The sequence below is a fragment of the Populus nigra genome, chromosome 4 (assembly GCF_951802175.1).
Source record: "Populus nigra chromosome 4, ddPopNigr1.1, whole genome shotgun sequence".
Lineage (NCBI taxonomy): Eukaryota > Viridiplantae > Streptophyta > Magnoliopsida > Malpighiales > Salicaceae > Populus > Populus nigra.
This window is the reverse complement of record NC_084855.1, coordinates 13,292,291-13,313,803: the sequence shown is the minus strand read 5'-3', so window position 1 is coordinate 13,313,803 and position 21,513 is coordinate 13,292,291. Positions and strand designations below refer to the sequence as shown.

The window sequence follows — 21,513 nt, the reverse complement described above, 5'->3', positions numbered from 1 at the left end:
TTTTTTATTTAGTTATATGATAAAAATATATACTTATAAAATTAAACACTAACCTAAAAATAGACATTTATTTGAGACAATTATGCCTAGAAAGCAAACAAAAATCAATAATGCAGTTCATTTCCCAACCAATCCAATATTAAATGATAAAATTTAAAAGGAATAAATTAAAAACAATTGAAAGACTATAAACAAAAAAAGCATAACCTATCGGTGGGTAAAGTTGTCAAACCTATGAAACGGGTAAGCCGAGCTAATACACCAAACTTGTGAATTGGGTTATGAACTCCACAAGGATTATAATTTTTTTTTTCAAATCTATTTTTTATTTAACTATATGATAACAAAATTAGATTATTGCAAAATCAAACACCAACTCAATATTGAAATATTTTTTTAGATCACGATAACCTCATAAAAGACGAAACAAAACTAATTATGAAACTGAATTCTCAATTAACCTAATATCTAAGGATGAATTTTTTTTTTAAAAAAGTTAAACTTGTCAAACCCGCGAACCAAGTTAACCGGTCAAACCTGTGAATAGGTCAATGAATTTTATAAAGTTTAATAACATAACTTTTTTAAAAAACTTTTTTGAAAAACTATATGAGACAAAAATATATGATAAAAAGAGTCAAGTTTAATTAAAAAAAGATACCCCACCAAACTTGTAAACCAGAGTAACTTGGGCTACTCTAGCAAACTCGCAAACCATGCTAACCTTATAGAAAAGTAAAATAAAAATAAATAAATTATGAAGCTAAATTCTCAACCATCACAATATTAAAATATGAAATCAACAAAATTTTTTTTTAAAAAATCATAACAAAAATTTAAAAAACATAAAGAAAAAAGAAAGAAAGCAAAACATTGTGGATTACTATTGTCATTCACAGTGCAATATGTGTAGGTGAACAATAGTTTGCTCATACCCTTTAATTTTTGTTACTTTATAAGTAACGTTTAATAGCATGACTTTTCTCTAAAACTATATATTTTAACAATATGAGAAAAAAATAGACTGTAAAAAGAGTCAAGTTCAATTAAAAAAACCCACCAAACTCATAAACCGGGGCAACTTGGGTTACCTTGGAAAACTCGTAAACCATGCTAATCTTATTTAAAGGCAAAATTAAAAAAAAAAAGCAAACTACAAAGCTAAATTCTTAACCATCTCAATTTTAAAAGATGAAATTGACAAAAATAGATTTGAAAAAAAATCATAACAAAAATTCAAAAAAAAAAAAGAAAGAAAAGGATAGCAAAACACTATGAATTACTATTGTATTCCATAGTGCAATAGGTGTTGGGTGAACAATGGTTCCCCCCATATCCTTTAATTTTTGTTACTTCATAAAGTTTAATAATATGGTTTTTCTCAAAAACTATTTTTTTTAACAATATGAGAAAAAAATAGACTATAAAAAAATCAAGTTCAATTAAAAAAAATACACAACATCCATAAACTATGACAATCTGGGTTACATCAACAAACCCGTAAACCATGTTAACTTCATAGAAAGATAAAATAAAAAAAAATTACAAAATTAAATTCTCAACCATCTCAATATTAAAAAATAAAATCGACAAAAATAATTTTGAAAAAAATCATAACAAAAAAAACTAAGTGTAAAAACAAATATGGGAAAACATTATAACAATCAATAATGTTTTGTGAGGAAAGATATAATAATTTTCCCATATCATTTAACTTTTCTTAAAAAATTATATCACTGGCTTGTGCTACGCGGTAAGTTGGATTAATTTTTTTTGTTTAACATAAAAAATATCTAAGCGTTGCTAATATTTTTCCAATAAAAAAAAGTTTTAAACCATGTGAGCATTAATCTAATGTGACTATGTCAATCTAGTGGGTTTAAAGACAACTTATATGACTAGTAAAAATATAATTTGATTCAAAATAAATATTCAAAATAAGATTTATTTTATAAATACTAATACAGTAACATATTGGGTTGATTCGGATCAACCAATTAATTCATATCTCGGGTTATGAAATCATGATAACTCCTAAAAAGCTAATTAAAACAATTTATAAAACCAAATTTCTAAAAAATTCAATGTTAAAAAATAAAATTAAAAAAAATAATAATTAAAAAAATGATAAAAAAACATAACTCAACTCAAATTTACTGTTTCGTGAAAAAAGATACAATACAACATTTTCTTTTAGTTTTTTTTATTAATAGTTCATCACATCAACCTTAAATTTAAATAATTTTATAATGTAGAGGGAATAACTAGTGATATCTTATTAGTTATTTTCTAAATCAACTTTAAAGAAATAAAAAAATAAAACTAAAAAAAATTATATTTTTGATGGATATATATTTTTATATTTTTTCGTAAATTCTCCCTCAAAATCGTCTGCTTCGTATTATTCCATTATTACTCTTCACGTACAAAGTCAAGACTCCAGAACATATAATGCCATGAAGAAAAAAAAGGGTAAAAGTCTAAGTAGCAAGAATGTATCATCAATCATAATCATTAATATCACGTCATGAATCATGTGATAGGACCTTTACAAAATTTGCTTGATTATTTGTATTGTAGCTTTAGGCGGTATTTATTTGTGCGGCTGCATCACGTTTCTTAAATTCTTAATTTTTTTAATTTTTAATTTTTTTTATGTCTTCAAATTGGTATTAAAAATAAAATAAATATTTTTTAATACATTTTAAAAAAATACTTTGAAAAACCGGAGAAATCACAGTAAAACACGCGAGTACCAGGTACCGTGCTGTTTCTTTTGATTTTGAGTAAAATTTACCAGTGGGGTAACCGAGAGTAAGGTGAGGGAGGGAGAGATGGGTTTCCTTAGTCATAGAGTGGAGAGAAGTGAAATCAAACCAGGAGATCATATCTATACTTACAGAGCTGTTTGCACTTACTCTCACCATGGTATCTCATCTCTTTTTTCTTCTTGCTTCTTTCTGAATTTTGCAATGTGGGTCTTTCTTATGTAATTCTCATTCGAAATTTTTATTTTTTTTGTTTTTTTTTCTTGCTTCTGGGTTGTGGATGTTAAGTAGGTTGGATTGGGCTTACGAATGATGTCTAAAAGTGCTCATATAATTTGCATTTGGACTTTTATAAGAAATCAAATCCTTCTTTGAGAATTTAGAGATGGGCGCAAGTTGAAGTTTCTTTTATTGCAAGGTTATGCTTCATCATGTTTATCCTCTGTGAAGAGTAAAACTAGCGACGTCACTGTCTTAACATTTGGTGCTCATTTAGCTCTTATGTCATCGTTTTGCTAGGATTTTGATTTCTTGGTGGTTATTTAATTACCTTTCCTTCTTTCACATTTTTTTGTTATGCTTTGTAGCGGCGAGATTAGGAAGATACTTAAAGAGTGATGACAGTATCTTGGTATAACTTTAGGGCGTTGATTGATGGAAATAACACCATCATCATGAAGATTGGTGTTGAGCAGTAGTTTTGCATAAAATGGACCGTACCTTTGATTATAGGAAAATGATCAAATGTGCTCTTTGTTAGTGGTCCTCAGCCCTTATCCAGTGCAGAATCTTGGTCTGTATCTCCTTGGTTGTGACTGCTCTGTGTTGCCTTAGGGAATTGGAAGTTGAATGCCTACCATCAGGATTAAATTGTGCATTTAGATTTTTGCTTAATGCCTACGTGCCTTTGTTACAACAGCTCCTTGTGGAAAATTGTGGGGAGCTACTTGTGCACATCTGGACTCCTTGCTTCTTTGGTAATAGTAAATTAGCCTTTCAAGATGTCTAGGGCTACATGGCTAGTGACGTGAACAAGTTCAGTGGTCAGTGGCTGTTCAGCTACATTAGTGTCATATGACAACACCATTTGATTCTTGTCAATTACATCCCTATATTAGTGTTCTTGGAAGCTGCTTTTCATGGGCAGTTTAGAGCTATGGGCTATGTGCCTAGCTCGTCTTTAGCTCATAATGAGAAAAGGGTGTTAATCCGTGTCACCTGCGTCTGGTATTATTCATTAATTTTGGTCTTGAATCAATATATTTGCAATTGTTTCTAACTGTTCATAACAAATTGTTCTGTAGAGTCTCCATTCACACAATATAATTTTCACCAACTAATCTCATGTATCAACTCTAATAGTTATAAACTTGGCTGTAACTTGTATTTCCTTAAAGTTGTTTTGTGTTTTTCTCTAACTTGAGTTTAGCTCATAAAGTTGTTTTGTGCTTTCTCTTGGGTTTTAGCTCTTAATGTTGTTATGTACTTATCTCTAACTTGGGCTTCTCTCATGTATAAAACTCCATGTGAGGGTTTGGAGTAAATTCAAGCAGTTATTGACGTGGAATTGCATTTTCTTATGCTGAATGATACTAAATAAATAATTACTTTAAATAGCATTTACCGCCTAACAAGCATGCTCAAGCTCACCTTTTGATCTATTACAATTGTTATCCTTATCAATAACTTTTTATATTGCATTTGTTCTGTTAATGAGTTACAACTGCAGTTGGACAGTTTTTAAATGGCCAATGGTAATCTTGTTTGATTGTAGCATTTCATTCCGTGGGTAGACATATAGCAGAAGCTATATTTTTTATTTGATTGTGCAGGCATCTTTGTTGGTGGAAGCAAGGTGGTCCATTTTACTCCTAGGCAGAATGCAAATTCAAGCTCTGATACATCTTCTGACTTCTATAATTCAATGTCAACCATTCCATCATCCTGTGAAACCTTTCCTGACTGTGGATTCCGACAACTTGATAGTGGTGTAGTCCTCTCATGCCTGGACTGCTTCCTCAAAAAAGGATCTCTTTACTGCTTTGAGTATGGGGTGCCTCCTACTGTTTTTCTTGCAAAAGTACGTGGAGGCACGTGCACCACTGCAGCATCTGACCCCCCAGAAACTGTAATCCACAGAGCAATGTATCTTCTTCAAAATGGATTTGGCAATTACGACGTGTTTCAGAACAACTGCGAGGATTTTGCAATGTACTGCAAGACAGGTCTTCTGGTAATGGACAGGCTGGGGGTTGGAAGAAGTGGTCAAGCTTCTACTGTTATTGGTGCTCCATTGGCTGCAATTCTTTCATCTCCTTTAAAGTTGTTAATACCTAGCCCTGTTGGTGTTGCTACGGTAACAGCTGGAATGTTCTGCATGAGCAGATATGCTACTGATATAGGTGTCCGTAGTGATGTAATCAAGGTGGCTGTGGAAGAGTTGGCTCTGAAACTGAGCTGGGCTGGTCCTTTGGAGGAAGCACCTGAAGATGATGATGCTTCTGGTGCAATGATTGCCAGGTGATGTGAATTTCATCTCTTTGTACGTCAAGATGCGTGCATATGTATGTCATTGGTAATCTCCATTATAACAATTCACTCATGTTAGTGCATGTACATGGGAGTTTGTTGTTTTCATCATTCTTGGTAAATCGGTTGCCGTTGGCTGTGTAATAAATCAAGTTCACCCTCTGAAGGCCTGTATTGGTCTGTTATAGTTATCCACTCTTGAAATTTGATCTTTCAACTTTAGTGGTTTGTCTAAGCCATGGTAGCGTGTTTCTCCGCTTTTGGACATCAGGTGTATCAGATGCGGTTCCTGCTGCCTTTACTTGAAGTGGCAAGATCATTGTCCAATAAATTGCGTGACAAACTTGGTTATTCACAATATCTAAAGCATGGACCTGGCTTAATTATGATCTTACAAACTTATGTTCAACATGCCAGTATCTTGTGCAGAAAACGTCTTGGTAATAACATCGTTTGATGGTGAAATGTACTGGGAGGCATTACTTGTCTGTAGCCATTTGTCTGTAGCCATTTGCTAGGAAGAAGTGTATGAGTGTGGGGTAGTGATTGTTTTTTAAAGTATTTTTTTATTTAAAAATATATTAAAATAATATATTTTTTTTAAAAAATATTTTGGTTATCTAACCCATTAAAATAATTTTTTTTTTAAAAAAATTAAACAAAAACAAAACTTTTAAATTTTTCTCAATTTCTATTTGGAATGGAATACCACACAGTAAATTTTCTCTCTGGCATTTTTGTCTCTATTGTTTTGGATTCTATCTAACTCGACTTCTTCTTTCTTTTTTTGTAAGAAAAAAAATTTTAAACTCCTGGGATCCTATGCATTCTATGTTTTGCGTAGTTAGTGGATTCGTCATTCGTTTCTTTCGAACTGAAGAATCAAGTTGAATGGACCACCGACCTACAAAATGATTCACCCGACGTGTACTGCAATACAGGGTTCTAGAATTCCATAACATTATCATTTTTTTTTTTGTGATAATTTTCAACATGCTATATATGAATAGCCATGAAAGATTTGATGATGCAATACGCATAACAAAAGATTTCCCAGGTGGAATCCATAAATTAAGTTGGCTGGTGCCGGGCAATTGCCCTAAGTTTTAAATTAACATGCCATTAGGAGATAAGTGCTTAAATGACCAGCACGAGTACATCCTGGGAGAGTAAGGACAGAAGTTGCTTTTTACGCATGGCAACTGAAAATAAGGTTTCTTTAAGCATAGCGTAAAAAGTTTTGGCAATTACGATCTGCTTTGCTGTAGAGTACTGTGTGCTTCATTAGTTTTCTACCAGAAACAACAGGAGTTAATGGATAGTGTAATCAGGATTATCCCAGACCTTTGGTGCGTTCTTCATTGTTTGATGGCTCGTCAACTTGGTTGCTGGATTGGCTTTGGCTAGCCTTTTTGGTGTTAGGAGGCTTGAAATCTGCTAGCTTTGCAAGCTCATTGACTTCATCAGCAATTTCTTTGATTCTTGCTGCCGTTTCTGTTAGCATAGATACCAGTGTTGCTAGTGGAAGAATCTCCATGACAGATGATGGTGTAGCGGTTTTTCTGATAGGCTCTGCTTTGGCATCTCCATCCGATGTTGAGGATGGTGTGGCAATAAGGTGGTTAGGAAGAGATTTCATGGCGTTTTCAAGTTTTAGTACTGCAAATTGCATCTCTCCAATTGAGAAGTCTATTTCTGATGATTTTCTCATGGTCTTAACTGTAGCAGCCAATTCTTTCAAGACAAACGAAGCAGAGGAGCTCAATGTGATGCAGGCATCACTGAGATGCCTCCTTAGAAGCTCAGGTGCCTGTTGCCAAACGTTAATGTTTCCAGTATTAAAAGTCTGGAGAAAGTACTTGAGAGTACGGAGGCAAGAATACCTGAAAACTAGGATAGAGGTGAGTTCCATTTTCAGGCTTTTACCTTAATTTCTGAGTTTAGGCAACCATCGAGAGTTTCAATGCAATATGCGCAGCTTCGTAGCGACGCCCCGACCTTTAGGTACTGCTTCCATGGATGCCGGAAGTTAAATCGACCATGTGCAGGCTCCCATCTTGCAAAGCCAGCCTACACATTTTTAAAGGGAAGTTTATCAACCATTGCAAGTTCACTTAAAATCTATTGCTCAAATGACTTGGGTTGGTTAGTAACCTACCATAGAATCTTCAGCTGCCTTTGAATTAAGAACACATTTATAGCCTCCAATTTTCTTCCAAGAATCTCCAGCACTGCTGTCTGTAAAGTACTCAGCAATACATCCTGCAATTCATGTTAGCAGTTATATTGTCATTCTGTTGAAATAGATGAATTCAATTTTCATGGTTGGCTGTGTGCACATACCATCTAATGCATCAGCAAGCTTTTCCAGGTTACGATGAATCAAATTGTGAAGCTCTTTGCCAGCCCAGATTGGATAGAATAACATGCATATGAGAACGCAAAGGGAGGCCCCAATACCAATTGTGGACAACCTCTGATGTGCAACATCAATCAATTTATCCACGCGATAACCAGAAACGGACACTAAGCTAAAGGTCAGGATGAAAATCAAAACACCATAATCAAATCGGGCTTTAACGGATGGTATAAACCGCGAAAAGGTTGCTGCTGAAGCTGTAACTTAGACAAGGGGGTGTGAGTGGACGCAAGTCATAAATGGAACAAGACAGAAAACAAAAGGAAGAATCGCAAGGGGAGGAAATCTGTTTTGGGAACAGATTCTAACTCACCAAGAAGGAAAACTGAGATTCCAAGAATTATGGGCTCGAGTTTATCTCCAGAGTGACTTGCAGCCCAATGAACGCCAACGCCAAGTGAACCAGCAAGGAAAGTGCCTATTGCTCTGTTAATACATTTATATAGTGTTGCCCCTGCAAGACAGACAGGTTGCAATTATTGTTTCGAGCCTAGAGTAGTTCTTAATAAAGGAGATATTATACTTAAAAACAGAAAATAAATTAAAGCTCACAAATCGCTGCGATTTAATTTGGAGTACTAACCCACAGTGTATTCAAAAACTACCACAACTGTCATAATTGCCCACATAGCATTCCCTCCAACGCCTTCATACAAAGGCCTCATATAGTAGAAGAGTGACACGATAGTTAGTGTCACCGCTACTTTGAGACAATGGATAACCTTTTTAGGCTCAGCAACCGCTATGTTCCTAGCCTTCTCCAAAAAATTCCAAATTTTCAACATGAATTCTCCTAGCAGACCCTTCAACCATGACCAGATTCTGTGGACTAAACCAGTCTCAGGCTGTAGTATCTCTGATGTCCCATTACGTACATGTATCCTCCATTCCAGTTTGTTTGGAGCTCTATTTCCCATCACCATTTTGAAAACTTCACAAAAATGGCAAATTAAGATAAGATTGGTAGGACAAATCTGATAGATGTAGCCAAGTGGGTTGTTCTTTTGAATCAATTTTTGCTATATCAGCGTCTTCTAGCAAAAGGGATGTATATAGCTAGAGAAGCTTCAATAACACTAACAGAAAGTTCTAAGCTTTGATAGGCTTATTTTCCATGTAACCTATAGCTCGGTTGTTGGTTAGACTTGAGTTTAGCTAACACTAATAAAGCATTTATATACATGCCAGCCTCTACTCCGTACCTAGCTAGCTAGGTCCTCAAAAAGTAAATCTGTACAAAGGTAGATTCAAGCACAAGAAACTTTCTGTGGTTCTTGGTAGGTAAATTAAAACTAGCTAGGGTACGTTTGACACGTTAGTGGCCAAAGATATGCAATTCTTTATGGGCCAATGCTTTTCTTAGAAGAGCACAAAGAGCACGTATATACAAGAGATAACATGACATGGCCTTAAAAAATTAGTCCAGCTGTGGCCAGTAAACGTCATCGCATTGTGGCTATACTTAATAAATTGTAGTGATATCCTCGCGCTCCTATCCTTCTGCACAAGTGGCTGTTTTATTAAGCACAGAGATCCTCTTAGAGTCCTGGCAATGTCGTCTTCGAGATAACAAAGTTGGAAACAACATAGATGCATTATAATGCACTCAAGAATTTTGTTTCTTTTATTAAGCACATCGAATCATCTTAGAGTCCTGGCAATTCTGTGTCTGAAAAACAGCACTTTACCAAAGGATATTGCTTAGAAGGAGATTGTTACACTTAACTAGTTCTAGGATCAGTTAAGAAGTGGGTGTTAAAAACTAGGATTCATAAATCTCAGGGAAGATTGTGATAAGCCAAGACATCAATCCAGATACAATTTATCGTAGATATTGTACGATATATGTCTCCGTTAATTTCATTGAGAGCGCCCTTATTTCTGGACAAATTAATTGAGCTTTCATAGCTCACACACATATTAATTTTAACTGGATAAATATATATGATCGCTTGTCATCCATATAGTTATCATGTCACTGTAGTTTTGAAACCTTATTCCTAGATGATGATATTTTTGAACTTGTCGATACCGATCTCAACTAGTCATTTAGCATGACTAGGAGGGTGTTCGGGACTAGAATGAAGGTTGTTTTTTAAAGTTTTTTTTACTTAAAAAATATATTAAAATAATATATATATATATATATTTATTTATTTTTTACAATTTATTTTTTAACATTAGCACATTAAAATTATTCAAAACACAAAAAAAAATTAAAACTAAAAAGAAAAACTCAATATTTTTTTAAAAGTGTAATCCAACTCCAATACCAAACACTGCACTCAACATTAACTAGTTTGACATTCATTAACTTGAATATATTTTAATTTGCTTTCATGGTTAAGTCAAGTAACATTAACTTGTAATCAAGATGATACCATCTGTAAATTGCAGTGATATTTACCGATGAAAAATAATATCGTTGTTTCCGATGGTATTCACAAACAAAACATTTTCATCAGTAAATACTGAGAAAATTACAGTTAAAAATCAAGAAAAGATAAAAAAAAATACAACATGTCAGTGTTATAGATGTGATTACAAATGAAATATAATTGTTGCTAGTATCCGTCGGTATGCCAAACACCACCCTAACTAGTATAACATTAACTTGAATATAGTTTAATTTGCTTTCATGGTAAAGTCAAGTAGCATTAACTTGTAATCAAGTGGGATGAAAAAAATACTACTAGTAAATTGCAGTGATATTTACTAATGAAAAATTATTAGTTGGTTTGGCTTTGCAAAATATATATATATATATATATATTTTGCAAAGCCAAACCAACTAATAATTTTAGCTTTTCTTTTGATTGGATAAAAAAAATCTCAACTTTTTTATATACTCCCTTTGAACTGGATTCAATCTATGCAATTTGCAAATAGCAATTATGGCATTATTTATTTATTTATTTTCGGTAAGGAAGTTTTGAGGCCACCTATCACAGAAGCTGGAAGCTAAATCGACTAGTATCCATAGTGTGACACCCCACAATTATATACTTGAAGACACAGGGAGGGAGATATAGGAAGATACCTAATTTTAGGTCCAGTGAAAAACGAAATTAATAAGCATATAGATCACACTTTAGTGTGCTTACACTAAACTTGAATGACATTTCATTTCTAATAATCTACGAATACAAAATAAGTTCAAACTTGAATGATTTTATATGTTCCCAACTTTTTAATTATTTTCTCCCCCTGCTGAATTCTTAACTAATTTAATCGTGAAATAAAAGCATTAGTGTCATCCATGAGGGCATCTTTTTCACAGCAATAGCCATTTGAAAAGCGACCTCAACTATCACAGATAGGTTGGCTTGCTTAAAACATCCTCTCTCTTCCCCTTTCTCTGCACAGACAAACACACAAATGCATGACACATTGATAATCTACGTGTCAACTATTGCATGCTTCTATCTTTTAAGGTCCCAAGTGCATGCAACATATCCCAGTTGCAGGGTCGACACGTCAAGAACACGAGTACACGTCACATTCAAAATCAACTTCTGCTCCTTAATCTGGTGCTGGTATTGTTCATGCTCAACAAAGGGCCAAAAGTTGTTGGAAATTTGAATAAGCAACATCTTGCAGCTTTTGATCTAGCTAAAGTTTATAGATCGCTAATGAAGCCGTCGTCGACATGACAGATGTAATGTTGATGGTTTAATTTGTGTATTGATCTTCTTCCTTGCAAGTTTTCTTTAATGGCATGCTATTATTTTTTCTATAGCTTAATTAAATTTAATGATTCCAACCATTTGCGTGGAATTGATTAAAATTGGATTGAATTAAGCAACATATTGGTAAGCACCGAAAGTAAATCTTAATTAATCCATCACTCAAGTAACCTTTCAGTAGAGCCTATAGCTGATGAGGCCGAATAACCCCTGCAGGGATGTAGGCTTCCTCTCACAGCTTATTTGGATTGATATTTGGTACAAATTGAGCTTAGAATGCTGTTGATCCTGCAAGGTAAGTCCCCTGGATCCTCTATAGCTAAGTTAGTGTGGGGATGATGGTCAACAAGATTAAAAAAGCTTAGAAAATTGTGTTGAGTTGGAGAGTGCGTTAGAAAAAAGACGGTACAAGAAGATGAATAAGATTAGAATTGTTTACCTAAGGGTTCGTGCCTATATATATTATTCATAGATCTTATCAATTTGCACATTGACAAAAGTAAAATATCAATCTTTCTGCCCTTTTTTATTAGATATTGGGGTAATAGCCGTGGATAGCTATTGAAATTGGGTGTTAAGGTTATGTATATTGTCCACTTGACAAGGACAACATTTAAAGTTGTTCAGTGAATGTCAAGTGTCTTAGAATAGCTGAGTGGAAAGGGATTGGACGTGTGTGATGTGTGATAACTAGTAGCATGCCAGTGGTTTTGTTAATTCCTATGTTAGACATATATATATATATATATATATAACTTCAAATTGGGTTGGTCTTTCCCGGCTGTGTCTTGGGCTTTATTTATAGTCTTGGTTTTCCCTATAAAATGAGTCCCCTGTTAGAATAAGGGATTTTCCTACAAGTAAGTTGATGAAATCGTGAAAACTTCAAACTGGGTTGGGCTCGCCATTGTTCTTCGTATGTGTGTTATGCATTCTTAACCCCACTAAGTGTTGAATTCAAGTTTTTCACTTTTCACGATCCTTACAATTTCTGTTCTTTTTCCCGATCAAGTCTGGTTGGTTGTTTGTTTTTTTTCAAATCCAACCAATAAGGTTTTGTTTGTTTTTTAAAAAATAATTTTTGAGAAACTACTTTCTAAATTTTTCTGTATTTGTTTGTCATTAGAAAAGTTAGTCAATAGAAAATACTTTCCGGACAACGAAAAACACTTTCCAGTTAAAGAAAAATTTAGCTTGGTTTTCAGGAAAGTGTTTTCTTTTTATTTTGGGCGGAAAACACTTTCCAGAAATTGTGAAAAAATTAAAAATATCATATTATTTGCTGATTATATCAAATTTGGTTATCAAACTTTTGATTGCTATATATATATATATTGTTTTGAATATTTGTTTTTCAATTTCATCCCTTAGAATTTATTTTTTATATTAATTTTGATCCTTATTTTTATAATTGTTATTTGCTTTTTCCTTATCATTAATTTTTTAATTGAAATTTTTTATCTATCAAATTTGATCATCATTCTTTTGATTGCTACTTATTTTATTTGAAATAATTTATGAAATGTTAATTATTATTATTTTAATTTCTTCATCTTTCAATTTTTTTATTTTTTAGATTTGATTTATATTATTTTTATTATTATTTATTTTATTTGAGATAGTTTATGAATTTTTTTTTTCAATTTCATTCTTATTCAAATTTTTAATTTGTAAGATTTATTCCTTATTATTTTAATAAACTTGAAAAAAATAAAAGATTAATAAATTATTTTCCAGCTCATTTTCTTTGACATAGCTAAATACTGGAAAATGTTTTCCAACTTATTTTTTATTACACTACCAAATATCAAAAAATAATTTACTTTCTTGAAATTAACTTTTCATGGATAAACTACTTTCCAGCGAACAAACAGGGTCAATTTTTCGTTCTATTTCTCTGCTCTGATTTAACCCATTCAATAGCTTGTTCTTGACAAGTTCATGTGCTTTAGACCTTTTGTTCTTTTTTCCCCTATGGCTTTTTAAATAAGCCTTATTAGTTGTCGTTGATCGAGAAGTTCTTGATTCAGTCCCGTTTGGTGGCTTGCATGGATGCCTAAGTTTTTTCCTTTGATTCTTACTTGGCTTTTCCAGTTTTAACCTTTTTTTCCATGTTTGCAAGGTTTGTTCTTCTTTCCTAGCTTTTATCGCCTTCCTCTATCACCTCCTAAACTATCGATGCAATTTCAGGTCTGATCCTTCCTTTTGCGCTTTTGCTTTTTTGTTTAAACCTGCTCTTTATTTTTTTCTATGAGCGCTTCCACTTTAGCTTCAACTATGCAACATTAGATTCTTTTTCCAATGCCTTTTTTTCATTAGCATATCACTTCAATGCTGCTATCTTTCCCCGTCTAATTGATACTTCGCATTGCACTTTTCTTCTTCGATAACCCTTTTGTCCATACTATTCTGATTAGTTTTTTTGCCATTCTTATCTTTCTTGCTTGCTTATATTTTCCCTACTATCTCTTTGCTATACTTATCTGCATCTATTTTTTTCTTTCCCTTCGAGCCTTGCATTCTATCAACCTACAATTATTTTGGCAGCAAGGGCTTGCCTTTGATAGGAATGGTTCAATACACTGAATAAAAACATGTCACAGTAAAACATAACATTATTTGATTGGAATTTTATAGGTTATCTAGACCGCTAAATGTTTTTACCATGAAATATGACACAAATCTTAATAATATTTAGACTATTTATCCCTATAAAGTTCATAGTTCTTGAGGTTTGTCTTATTTCTCATATTATAGCTCCAAATTGAAGGAAAATCGACTAATTATATTAAAGTTAGGGTTTTGCTAATTAGTATAGGTAGATTGTCATTAGATTGTTTAAATTACTGTATTTAATGAATATTTAGATCATCTTTGAATATCGATTGGGAGCTTTTCATCTCGACATTCGTTCATTGAAGAGCTGGGCAACAAATGGATGGCAGCTATATCTGCACTTTTATGAACAATCACAAACTACATTGACCCCTTTAACTTCCTCAATACCTCTCTTTTACATTTGCACTTTTTGTTGTGTATATTTTTGTTAAGTATATGTCTTTGTGACTAACTTGCTTGGGCATTCCTGCTATTAATTAACTGTCATTATTGTCATTTAACATGGAGATTGCACATTGTTTACAATGTTAGGTTTTGGATGTTTTGTGTGTTAACAAATTAAAGTGTAAATAATTAATGGAAAAGAGAAAAAATTAATTAAAGTATTAGTTTTAGTCAATTACAGAGATAAAAATAAGAAGTTATAATTTGATGTTTTTCTTGAGAAAAAAAAGCGGGAGATTGAAAAGAAATATTATTGGAGTTGGAAGAGTGAAACTTAGCTTCCAAAAACTCCACCTAGATATGTGAAATTAATATATGATCATAAGATTAACAATCCCATTCCCAAAGCAAAAGAAACAAATAGATATTTTTATATAAATAGATGGATAATTTTAGGTACTCTATTATAGCTATCTAATAATAAAGTATATATTATGGTTAAATCATGGATGCATTTTGAAACACATTTATTTATTTATTTAGGTCGCATAATTTTTTTTTCTATAAAGACACTTTACATATATATCTTTTTCATATACATAGATTAAATAAATTAAAAGAGTTAATTTGTATAGACCAAAATTTTGTATGGCAATGCAATAAAAATTTAATTACTTTATATGGCAATATAATATAAAAGTAAAAAGAGTATGCCTTGGTTAACTGTTATGTGTCTTTCTATTCATCTTTTGCAGATGCAAATGATTTTTCAATGCAATGGAAGGCCCATATGCAAAACATGTTTTGTGAATTTGTATATGCATGATGCAATTTTTGATTTTGATCCAAGAGATTGTGAAGTAACAAAATAAACAAATAAATTTATACTAGAAGATAGTTACTAAAATAAAAGATGATAATACATTGAAGATGGAGCCACCTCTATATTGGTATGTGATGAAGTCGTGAAAAGGATTGGGTTTCCTATGGTTGGTCCTTAGGCTGATGGAGTGAATGGGCTTAAAAACTGGTTGATGAAGTGACAAGATGACTTCCATGAGATCTCTTACAAAAACAAGTTCTTTATCGGAATAAAAGACCCTTTGATACTCAAGTTAATAAATATATGAGGAAATAGGTATGTTGAAAAAAAAAATACTATGTGGAGCAAAAGAAAAATACGTTGAAATGGGAGCAGGAGTAGGGGAAAACAATGTGGCTTTATAGCCTTGTATGGTATGCTCAACTATTCATAATGGATTTCTATATTGTTGAATGAACTTGTCATGTTTTTCATTTACTTGGTGACTAAAGTGTTTATAAACATGTCCTTACCTTGGAGAGAGTGGTCTAATAATGAAGAATTATTTCTTTTCCTCGCTAATGTGTTGGTTGTTATGTTTTGTTATGTCATTGGTAAAAAGATCAGCGCTCATGAGTGATTGGCAAGAGAGATAGGTGCTCCTTGAGAGACATGTTGGTAAAAAGTAGAAAAACAAGTCTTTTTTTCCTGCATTTTGGTTTTGTATATTTTTATAGAAGGTAGTTTGTTCAATATGTTTGCTTCTTGCCTTCCATTGTGAGACTCTTTTTTTTATTTTCACTTTGACAAACTTGTTTATCTTTGCGCGTCTCGGTAAGGCTTATCTTCAAACAAAACTAAAAACAGAATAGACTCCTAAGAAAACAAAGACCTAGAATGGATTCGTCGAAAGCTCTCTTATCATTATCCCTCTCAGGAAATTATCTATATTCATATTATCCTATTGAAAATCAGTCAATAAAAGTAGAAAATGTAATAAAAATGCGTGTGTTAACTAATAAAAGTGTGGCATTGTATTGACTTTCTTGGAACTTGTTGCTTTACATTGTGGCAGGGTTTCAAGAAACCCCACCACCCCTTTCTCCCTTCCTCCTGTCGCACCCTCGCGAGCGGAGGGCAGCGTCGTGGCGATCCTTGATTGATTTCGGGGTCTTTTGTTTTATTGTGAACAAGGGAGTCACCACTTAGTATTATGGTCACTTGGAAACCAAACTGGTTTTTTAGAGATTCTAAGGTAAGGTATTGGTTACGTAAAGGGAAGGTGTTAGCACCCCTAGACGCCCTACCTAAGGGAAGCTTCTTGGTGTTTGGTTTGTCTTATAATTGCTATGGTATTGGTGTTTTCTAATCCCATCAATTTTTCTCGGTTTAATGCTAACTAAATTTATTAAGATAGAAATCCAAGGAGATTCCATGTGCTTTACAAGCTCATCTTTCCCTTGGTATTTCAAGAGTTTGCAGCTTGTAAATCGCAAGGAGGAGGGACAAAAAATTTAGAAATCTAGGGTGCTTTAAAAAACCTATTTTTTTGTCTTAGTGTTTTATACTCTCACGGCTCATAAACCGTGGAGTAAAAAATTGAAATGTCATCGATTATAATCAAGGCTTCTTTCAAGGATGTGTGCAGATTTATTATTCCTAGAAAATTATTTTGGATATTTACCACTCCAGGTTTCTTTATCCAAATATTAACAGTGAATAATAACAAATTATTCCCAATAATATTTTGGATATTCGTCCTTTAAGGATTTCTTTATCCAAACATTAGCGGTGAATAATAGATGAACTCCCCCCAAAATAAGATTTTTATATTTTTTGGAATATTAGCCAATACCCTTTGGAGTTTAACAAACATGTTGTAAAATCCAGAAATGCAAGAAAATAATTTTTGTGTTTAAGAAATCCATACGAAAACACATTTTCAAAACTTCAAGTATTTTTTTTTAAAAGGAAATTCAAAAGGATGTTAAGGTATTGGCCGTATGCAACACACAAGAAAACAAATTTTGATATATATGTATATTTGCCGCAGTTGCGTCGAAAACCGGGTATTCTAAATACAAGATTGGTATATATTGTTTTTACAAAATAAAAAAAATTCAGACTTTAAAATAAATATTCCAAAAAATAAATCTCTTTCTCTTTCTTTTATTTTATTTTAAAAAAAAAGAATTAGGTTCGGCCGGGTCACTTGCCTCAACAGGGACCCGGCAGGACACAAAATTTAGACAAACTGTTCAAGTGAATTATAATTCACTTGAACAGTAACCACAAAAGATTGCACAATAACATATAATTAAAATGCAAAGCAAAGAGAATGCATGGACTTACCTGGCGCTGAAACAGGTGAAGGAGATGGCACTACAGTTGCAGCACCTGGTCGCTGGCTACTGGTTCTGGCGAAAAAAAAAACAATGGCCACGCTGGTTTTGGCCTCTTTTCCTTGCTTCTTCCTGTTTTCTTCTCTTCTCTTTCCCTTCTTCTCTGTTCTGCTTTCTTTTTCCTTTTTTCTCTTTTCACAATAACGAACAGAAACTCTTGTTCTCTGCGTTTTATCTGCACGTCTTTGGCTGTTTTTTTTTCTGTTCTTTTCTCTCTGTTTTTATCTTCTGTTTATGCTCTTTTGTTCTGCGTTTTTCCACCTTTTTCCTCCTCTCTTTTTGCCTCTGTCTCCTCTTTTTTTCTTTCTCTCCTCCTCCTCTTTTTTAGGTCAGCAGAGGCAGTGTATATATAGTTTATACATAGCCCTTATTAGGAAAGATTCAATGCAATAATCTAGAATGCAAATCCTAGCTGATTTGCAGTCAAATAATTAAAATGAGGAAACTACAATATTGTCATTGATTATGTGCTGATTCTAGTGATTTCTTTCCAACATTAACACATCATCCCAGCCATCTATGTTAGGGATAAAATCCCAGCCATTAGATGATGGTGAGGTTCTTCTCTTTATGGCATTTTCCAGCTGTCAAAAGCTACTGTTTCTTATGAATTATAGCTGCACAAAAACGTGATTTTCCTTACTCGGTGTGGCAGAAATCCTGTCATTTATGATGATCTAACCCCCCTCTCCAGCTTTCAATATCCTTCTTCAATTCAATCCCTTATTTTAGCACCTTTCGATTCAGTCCTTTGTCCAAAAAAAAAACCCTTCGAATCAGTACCGCGAACTTGGGCAAAAAATCCTTCTTGCGGCAGGAATCCTTGCTTTCACACTAGATATTCAAATGAGAATATCTTGAGCTTCTAATATCGAAATCAAGTGATTCAAAAGCCCAAATTTATCTAGGCGTCTAGAACTACAACTTTGATGAAGGAGTCGAAGTGAGATAAAATCTTTTTACAGAATAGAAACTGGCAGTAATCTAGTTGGTCAAAAGGGATCTCCGGGTCTAACTCAAAAACTGATGAATACTGAGAATCCTGATATGTCTGAGAGTATGAACTAAGAACAAAAATCACAAAAACTAGGCCAAAAATAGAGTTTTTTTAGTGCAGACTCGGGTCAATATCCTTCTCGCGGCAGAATTCTCTACCTTTACGTTAGATATTCAAACAGGACTATCTTAAGCTTCTGATATCGAAATCGAGCGATTCAAAATCCCAAAATCATCTACGCGTCTAGGACTACAACTTTGATGGAGGAGTCAAAGTGAGATAAAATCATTTTAGAGAACAGAATCTGGCAGTAATCTAGCTGGTTAAAAAGGTTATTCATCTGACAATGCTGAGCATCCAAATCTGACTGAGAAGCTGCTCTAAGAACAATGATCCCTAGGACTTAATAAAGGTGTATGTCAATTTTTCAACATGTCATGAGTGACAAAATATACCTAGGATGGTCAGATATCGTACAAAACCGAGTCAGAATCAGAGCCTAAGCTGGAACAAAAAATTGCGACAACAGCAGAACCATTTTTTTAGTGCAAATTCTGAGGGGTTTATTCAACCTTAAAGGCTAGATAAAAAGGAACGAATTTAGCATTATAAAGACTCCTGATCAACCTAAGAAAACCTGATGATTTTGGTAGCAAAGGGGAAGGATAAAAAAGAGCAGAAAACAGCTCAAACAGGGTTAATATATATATATTTCCTCTGCTTTTGTCAATCTTCTGGCGAACATGAGCTAAACTCCTACACTCCTGTTCAAAATGGGTATACACCATCTCCAACACGTAGGATCCAAAATTGAGTAACAACACCTCATACCCTTTCCAACCAAATAACTTTATTTTTAGGCCATTTACCTATAGTTACCTAACATGTTGATTTCCCACTTTCAAGTTTTTCTAGTTTAACTACCAACTTTTTATACATAATTTGTTTCTTTTTTCTCTGCACTTTTTTGTTTACTCCTATTTACTTTTTGTTTTTCTAGCTTCTTTTATCTTTTCACTTTTAACATGTTTATTTTTCCTAGCCTTGTTATCCCTTTCCCCTTCCCCTTTCTTTTAATTAACTTTTTTTTTCTAGTTTTGCAATTTGTTTTTTCATGCTTACATTTAGTTTAATGTTTTTTTCTTGCCAAGAATTGGATATTTTTTTTCTGGTGCAAGCATGTCTAGTACGCACAATTGTAATATTTGCTCTTTAATATTTTATGTCCTAAAATTATTGTTTATTAATCTAATAATATTTGTCAAACTACTCATTCCTTTTAGACACTAAATTGTTCTCTTCTATGAATTCTAAACTATTGTATTTACAAACTTTAAAGTTGTATTTTACTATTAGGCTGATGTAGGGTTAGGTTTGGAGTTAGTTAAAAAAAAAAAATTGGCATGCTTTTAGTGTTTGATCAGTTTATTTTTATTGTCAATTTATAAACTAATTGTATAAACTTGATGCTTTCTTTCTATGTTATTTCTGATATCTCTTCTTATCTTCCCATGTCTTTGTTATTTGTTCATGATTGAAGCATGCTCTCTCTTTTTTGTACGTTTTCATTTAAAGAATGGCTAATTTTTGGCATGTCTTCTCCAATCACTACATATTTTTTATGCTTTAAGGATTGGCTATTTGAAACTTTTTTGTACTTTTATTTATGTGTTTTCATTTTTCCATCTTACAATTGTTTTTAGGAAAGTGTGTTGTCTTTCTTTATTTCATGATTTCTTCCTCTTCAACCATTAAGCTAGATTAATCAATTTTTGGTATCTGTTTTTTCCACTTACTTTTCCATCTTATTAGTTGTCTATTCAGATGTATTCTTTTTCTATTTTTTGCTCTTTTATTTTTACCAATTTATGTTGAGAATGCTCTTTGCTCAATCATTACTAACGATTGTTGTTCTATGGCCTTCATGTTAGGATTTAATTGTAGTTGCTTATGTTTTATTGTTTCCTTTTTATTTTTTTTTTCTCTATCGTCCTTTTGTTTATAACTACATTTATTGTTATTGCTTTGAATGTATTTTTTAATCTTTTTTTATTGTGCTCTTTATTATGTTCTTCTTTCATCAAGGTTGTCAATATTTTTTTGTATGATTTTAGAGGAAAAGAAATATAAATAGTTGCCAAAAAAATTATATAACAATAGGATGAGTGTTTCAAGTTCTTAAAATTTTATATTTAAATGTTCTCACAGTAGTATAAAGAGTTAATGAGTATGATATTTTTATCGACCTGATTTTCTAAGTAGTTACATACAAGTAAGTGGTTGTATCTAGCATGATGTCATGATGCTTTTGGATCATTTAAAATGGGCTAATGGTTTATGATGGGAATTGACTAAAAGTTAAACTAAAGAGATTTTTAGTTCCATTTATAAAAAGATGTAATGTAATTGACATGTATTGTAAGATTTATAAGACATGCTAAGTGGAGCCACCTAAAAGATTTTCTTACAAGTATTCTCTTCCCAATTTTTGCTACTTCTTTTCTTAACTTTGTTTTCCTATTTTTACTTAGAACACCCTTTGTTTAGTGTTTACAGCCAGGTTTTTATCTTTAGTTCTCTAGCCTAGAAGTTCACTATCACAACTTGTTTTTGTTATTGTTATCCATTTCCTTTATTTTCTTTTCCTTTTGTTTTCAACGAGCATTATTATTACTATTTGGTATTTTTTATGGCTCTTTTATAGTTGTTTTTGCATTCCTTTAATTTGGTCATTGATCTTTATTTATTTTTTAATTTGATACTCAAATTTATAATTTTTTGGTCCTATATTTTCCCATTCCCTTCGAGTTGTATGATATCATGTGTAGGGGTGTCATGAATTGTTTCAAAGGTTAAATGAAATGTCAATTTTATATTTAAGAATTTATAGTGGTTGTAGAAAATCAA

General features: G+C 32.7%; 3 protein-coding genes across 3 annotated transcripts; 1 reads left to right on the top strand and 2 right to left on the bottom strand.

Annotated features, from left to right (window-relative positions):
* The first annotated feature begins 2,744 nt into the window (after positions 1 to 2,744).
* On the top strand, positions 2,745 to 5,519 carry LOC133691873 (protein LEAD-SENSITIVE 1-like). Its single transcript, XM_062112491.1, has 2 exons — positions 2,745 to 2,928; positions 4,601 to 5,519. Exons 1-2 carry the CDS (start codon positions 2,835 to 2,837, stop codon positions 5,290 to 5,292), a joined length of 786 nt encoding a protein of 261 aa, XP_061968475.1. The 5' UTR covers positions 2,745 to 2,834; the 3' UTR covers positions 5,293 to 5,519.
* Positions 5,520 to 6,336: 817 nt separating this feature from the next.
* On the bottom strand, positions 6,337 to 8,192 carry LOC133690691 (aluminum-activated malate transporter 10-like). The gene is made up of 4 exons (XM_062110938.1): positions 7,641 to 8,192; positions 7,456 to 7,559; positions 7,224 to 7,367; positions 6,337 to 7,107 (listed from the first exon to the last, which is right to left on the bottom strand). The coding sequence occupies exons 1-4, from the start codon at positions 7,723 to 7,725 to the stop codon at positions 6,631 to 6,633; spliced, it is 810 nt and encodes a 269-aa protein (XP_061966922.1). The 5' UTR covers positions 7,726 to 8,192; the 3' UTR covers positions 6,337 to 6,630.
* On the bottom strand, positions 7,950 to 8,639 carry LOC133690852 (aluminum-activated malate transporter 10-like). The gene is made up of 2 exons (XM_062111120.1): positions 8,300 to 8,639; positions 7,950 to 8,170 (listed from the first exon to the last, which is right to left on the bottom strand). Exons 1-2 carry the CDS (start codon positions 8,637 to 8,639, stop codon positions 7,950 to 7,952), a joined length of 561 nt encoding a protein of 186 aa, XP_061967104.1.
* Positions 8,640 to 21,513: the final 12,874 nt, after the last annotated feature.